Source organism: Poromitra crassiceps (genome assembly GCF_964638095.1).
Source record: "Poromitra crassiceps genome assembly, chromosome: 11".
In the NCBI taxonomy this organism is placed as follows: Eukaryota; Metazoa; Chordata; class Actinopteri; order Beryciformes; family Melamphaidae; genus Poromitra; species Poromitra crassiceps.
In genome coordinates, this window is record NC_139643.1 from 41,907,278 (window position 1) to 41,913,185 (window position 5,908).

Sequence of the window (5,908 nt, forward strand, 5' to 3'; positions counted from 1 at the left end):
AAGCTGAAGTTCATTACTCCATGGCTGTACAGTATATGCACTGCCAAGCATGCATCTCTTTTGTAACCAATGGTTTACGGCTATAGTGTGGTCATCCACACGTTGCACCAGATGGCTCAGAGTGAGGTGTCTTTGTCACAGAGGGTCAGGTACATACTATGCTACTGTTGTTTCAATTAAAACGTTAAGAATATAAATGGCTCCACTTGTAGTAAAAATGTGTTTTAAAAGGCAGTAGAACCATAGCCCCATGACACACTAACACATCACGCGCCTCAACCCTGGTGACCTTTGCTTCCACTGTGATGTCCTCATCCACTTGGCATCTCCCCCGCAGTTCAAACTTTGTGCGTCCTCGACTATACACTCACAGTGCCATTGTCCGTGCTGAGGGGAACACAGTGCTGGCCTACAGCTTCACCTGCTTCAGCTGTTTTGGCCATTAGGTGCAATCAGTGCTATCATAACTTTCCTGCCATGGGAAAGTGGCCGTCGCCTCTGGAAAAATCCCCCCAACACAGACACACTTGACCAGTTGCCAAAGGGAGGGGACGTCTACGGGGACGAGTGACTGCGCCAGTGGTTTCTACATGCACAGCTGCCAGGATAATATGCAATGGGAAATGTTCGACCTCCCCAAAGAGGAAGAGAGGATACATTTCCCCTCACTGACCCCTCCCCTCACTGACCCCTCTGCGTGGCCCTGCTCTTCAAAAAGGATTTCACATTCCACCAGGAGCCCCTGCCAGCTCACAGCATATATCACCAGCAAGGCGGAGCATGTAGCTTCTTGACCTGCCTGAGCTGTCCTGGGGAACATGTGTGGAAGCCTTTTGCCTTTGTCTTCTGAGCAAAATAAGGATACAAACCCAAGTGTCTGAAAGAATTTTGATTGCTTCATGAGAACATTCCAAATGTAGAATGATGGATATATTCCCTAGTAGACCACATGCCAGTAGGGATAAACAGTAAAAAAAAAAGTCAGTAAATCAGTCTCTCAGATTAGTTGGTATGTTTTCCATTATGGCAAATTGTTTGAGAACAGCATTCCTCAGAAAGTGCACCCCAATTTAGTTTATCAATTTGGCATGTATTCAAGAATGCCTTGATTTCAGTTGGACATTATCTAGACTGTTCCCCCTAAAAGGAAGGAAAAAAACAACTTACTAACATAGCAGTAACTACTAACAATAGTCATGCATTGAATAAGTTCACTGCAGCCGTTTTCACAATTTATCCGTCATCTTTATTCAAATCACCACAACAATGCTTTGGACCGAATGAATGATGTTGGAGGACAGAGGCATAGAGATTTGCTTTGGCAACACACTGAAGAGAAGAATAGGAAGAGCAGTACACGCCGTCGTCACTTTAGCTTGCTTTAGGCTCATTGAACTGAGCCCATCCGCTGAGGGGTCCCATGCAGGGGGGGTCACGCCTCCTTCACGTACGTCCTCACCGCCACCACGTCTCCCATCCTGCACTTCTGTAGGCAGACAGAGGGGGCAGGTGAGGTCAGGAGAAGGGTGTGTGTGTGTGTGTGTGTGTGTGTGTGTGTGTGTGTGTGTTTGTGTGTGTGCAGGTGCAGAACAGAACACATTCCAGCATGTGCTTTGAGTTTGAATGGGGTAGGATTTAGGTTGCAGCTATGATGCAGTCCTAATATAAAATCTATGTAATATTCCGGTATACACTTTACAAAAGGGTAGGCCCGACATTAATTAGGGGTTCATTAATAATTAACTAACCCTTAATTAACAGCTAAATGATGTGTCTATAGTAATAATGTACTTGTGGTGTTCATGTTAACTAAGTAGGCTAGCGGCTAGCCTATTGATTTATATATTATTTAATAGTTGTCTCTTTTCGGTCTAAAAACTTTACACCATGTATACAGTAGTTAGTGTAAATTTGTGCTAATGTCTAAATGTACCCTTTTGCCCTGCCTATTTTTTAACCTGTGCATCTTTCGTTCTTTTTTGTACGTGAGAGCAAAGCAAACCGGAGTCCAATTCCTTGTATGTGTAATTGGCCAATAAAGCTGATTCTGATTCTAGTTAAGGGGTAATTAATGGGTAGGGTTAGTTAATGGTTAGGGTTAACCAACCTCAATGAGCATTAACTAAGGGTTAGTTCATGTTTAGTAATGCTTAGTAAGCATTATTAAGCATGAACTAACCGTTAATTAATGTAGGCTAAGGCTATCCTTATTGTAAAGTGTTAATATTCCTATAAGATTCCTATAAGTGTATCTGTGGTACTCAATAGTAACTTTATAGTATCAGTAATTAATGGTGTTTTATTTTTATAGCTCCTTAATATTAGGATTCCCTACACAATTTTTTCAGCCTATAGTGATGGGACTACAGAAGGCTAGTTGTTTTTCAGAGGGGCGTGGGGTTTGGAAACACACAGATTGTAGGATCAATTGATCAGGAACAGATCAATCAAATGTATGGGTAGCTATATCTGCTATTCATCAAATCAATTATGAATAGGCTATAGCTTGCTTGCTATCCAAAAACTCAATGAAAAGGCAAAGCAATCAATGCTTGTGAATGAATACAGCAAAATTGCAAAACATTCCATATTAGGCAAGCTACATAAATCAGCCTCACATACCATTGAGTAGCCTAGTAGCTGGAGATCAATAGGCTCTCATGAAGCCTGTATTTAGCATAAGAAAAGTGATGGAAATATCCAGGAAGAAATCCTTACCGCTATCAGTTTTCCATCTGTGATCTCCCTCTCAATATGCGTCTCTTTGCCATCCCAGGACTGTTTCTGCACAAGTTTGCCGTTTTCCATGGTCACCACGGTCTGAGGGCACAGACAAACCGGCCGTTAGCTCCAACACCAGCCAAAAGACAGACAGACAGACGGACAGACAGACAGACAGACAGACAGAGAGACAGACAGACACACACACACACACACACGCACACGGCACGCACCGTTGTCTTCCTGTCGTCTGCGGTCGTCTCGTCGAATGGCTCGTTGAGTTTGAATTTGATCTCAGTCGTCTTGAAAGTGCTTTGCGACTTCATGCAGATAGCTCCCTGCTCGTCCACGGACACGATCAGATTAGGCTTGGTCCGGTTCCCCACCTGTCGCGTTGCAAAGCCCACACCTGCACAGTGGGAGGGCGAGGTCAGCAAAATGCACGAAATAATAGAATAAAGAGTGAAGTTAAATTACATAACGGTTGATGGGCTAACCTAATCAAATGGTAGCGAATCCATATTCTCACAATAAGTTCTATTTTCTTATCCTGGGAATTCATGGGAACTTTATTTGAGCTCCTCAAGAGCTAAAGATCTAAAGTAAACCTATAATAGGCTACATTTTAGAAGGCCCTGTGAATACAATTAAAAACAAAAAATACAGAATAGATCATAAGAGATAATCGACACTAAACCTCAGTGCTGAACCACTTGCCAATAGGAAAATATAGGCAATAGCCTACACTGCAGTGATTTTTCATCAGGCTAAACCACAAACTCTCCTACCAATTGCCTTCATGTAGTCATCAAAGTTGTCGCTGGAAACCATCTTCCACGTCCCAACAAACTTCTCGACCATCTTTGCAGCTGATGTGATATCCTCAACAACCAGGGGAGTCGCTCCAGATTCCACTCTGCTTCCAGTGTGATTCACACTTTGTGAACCGCTGCCAGGCGCTTTTAAGGGGCCAGCCCGACAGAACGGACCAATCAAAGCCCGCAACGTCACAGCATCCCGGTTCCGCAATTTCCGGGGGACTAAATTGGAGTGGGTGAAGGGTTTCTCAAATAAACTGAAGTGTGCCAAACTAAATTACATTAAGCCCACTGTGCCAGAGGGTGCAGCTTGCATAAATCACGTTTCTTTCAGCTCAACATTTTTAACTCACATCTCATAGACTGAAATAGACGACTTCACAAGAACGTATAATGTGATCATATCCACATGAGTAGGCCTATTTCCCCCCACAAGGAGAGATGACATTCATTTATTATTTTAGACAGTGGAAAAACTGAGACAAGAGACAGAGACAAGAGAAAGCGAAACAAGCTCAGGCAGGATTTGATCCTAGATCAGTGGGGGAAGCTGGAAAATATAGCCTAGTGCAGGGATACTCAACTTGCTTTGTCCGGGGGCCACTTTTGTTTTGTATAGTGATAGGAGGCCAGGGGCCAGTTAATAAACAAACAAACAAACATTAATATAATTTTTTCTGTACAGTAGCGGATTGTAGGTTTTTGGGGTGTCAGCCAGAGATTAGTCTGACAATTTTGTGCACACAGGATAGTTAAGTTAGTTAGGCCCGTATTATATATAACTGCCTGAGTGGATAGCAGACGACGGCATTTGCCAATTTAGCTGGAGCTCAGTCAAACTTTATTTCACGTTAGTTTTCATTGTGAATTAGAAAATGGTCGGGGGGCCACTCTGCACCCTATCGCGGGCCGCATCTGGCCCCCGGGCCACAAGTTGAGTATCACTGGCCTAGTGGTTGGAGAGACCAGAGACTCAATTCAATTCAATTTGCTTTATTGGCATGTATGTAATAACAACAAAATTGCCAAAGCGTTTCAGGAAGATCAACAAAAGATATAACTGATCTAACAACAAAGTAAACAGTGAATACATTAGTAAATAGGACAGAATCAGTTCATCAGTTTAGATACTCATAGAGCAAGAAGGTAATAACTCTTACAATACACAATTATACTATAGGCCTTCTTCTACAAATTACAATATTACATAGTGTTAGAATGATATAACAGGGACTGACTAAACCACTTGACTATCTCTCTACGTATGGTACGTTAACATGGACAACAGACTTGAACATTGATCTGATATGTGATATGTGAAAACATTAAGAGGGTATCATGAGACATCAAAATTAGATGGATCCAGTTCAAGATTATTAGACAATTGTCATTTGATTTGTTGACTGAATGTGACATGAATGCAAAAATCGAATAAAATACATAATGATAAAAAATAACATGTGATAATAAACATATAATCATAAATCATAATACTCAACTTAATCAACTTGTATTCCATTCTTTGTGAATATTAAGTGTGGGTAGACATGAAATGCTGTTTATAATTTCAATGATAAGCAAAAATGAATGATGAGCAATATTTGTTAATTGTCCGTTTGCAATAGCACGGACAGACTGGTTGAATGCGAGACACTGACACTACAAAGTTACACTCATCCAAAAATGTTTTGGGGATCTACCAGTAAGCACCCTGAGATCTACCAGTAGACCCCGATCTACTGGTTGGGCACCACTGGCATAGCCGGGGACACCTCGCCATTCCGAAGTGTCGGCATTCCGATCATTGACTTCTATGCTTTCGGAGAGGCGGCCCTTTTTATCTCCAAAAAAATGTTTCGCCGAGAGGTTAGGTTCTGGGGGAGGTTAGGCTTAGGCGTGGGGGGTGGGAGAGGTTAGGTTTAGGGTTAGGGTCTGGGGGAGGGTTCTTTCGCAATGGCGAGACAGATCTCAATTTTGTCGGAATGCCGGTATTTCGGAGTGCCGACATTTCGGAATGCCGAGGTGTCCCCGGCATAGCCTATAAGCTCTGGCTGGCCTTAGAATCCACCCAAAGTACACTGTGAGCATCATCTTTGGACTCTACTGGACACTGTACACCCCCGTGTCGAACGTAGCAGCACAAATATACTGTATATGCACGTGATCTAGTAGACCACCTCTATGACATCACACTGTCACCTAACCTTGGGAGGAGTAAAAAATAAATAAAAATAGCGGCCCGGCCGGCCCAAACCCACCCAAAGGTCACGCGGAGTGACATTTCCAGGCAAATATTGGATGCTGGAGAGGTGTGTTCAAAGTAGCAGCTTGCCAAACATATACACAACTCAGGAAAACCTCCTCTATGA

The 5,908-nt window shown here is 42.8% G+C and overlaps 1 protein-coding gene across 1 annotated transcript; it reads right to left on the reverse strand.

Moving 5' to 3' along the window:
- Positions 1-1,223: 1,223 nt before the first annotated feature.
- Positions 1,224-3,642, reverse strand: fabp4a (fatty acid binding protein 4a). Its single transcript, XM_083646168.1, has 4 exons — positions 3,510-3,642; positions 2,955-3,130; positions 2,719-2,820; positions 1,224-1,486 (listed from the first exon to the last, which is right to left on the reverse strand). Exons 1-4 carry the CDS (start codon positions 3,580-3,582, stop codon positions 1,433-1,435), a joined length of 405 nt encoding a protein of 134 aa, XP_083502294.1. The 5' UTR covers positions 3,583-3,642; the 3' UTR covers positions 1,224-1,432.
- Between the last annotated feature and the right edge of the window lie 2,266 nt (positions 3,643-5,908).

Excerpts from the sequence above, each read along its gene's own strand:
- fabp4a (XM_083646168.1), bottom strand. The coding sequence starts at position 3,582 with ATGGTCGAGAAGTTTGTTGGGACGTGGAAGATGGTTTCCAGCGACAAC. Across the intron at positions 3,131-3,509 it reads TGACTACATGAAGGCAATTG|GTGTGGGCTTTGCAACGCGA; the intron begins GTAGGAGAGTTT and ends CCCACTGTGCAG. Across the intron at positions 2,821-2,954 it reads CAGACGACAGGAAGACAACG|ACCGTGGTGACCATGGAAAA; the intron begins GTGCGTGCCGTG and ends CTGTGCCCTCAG.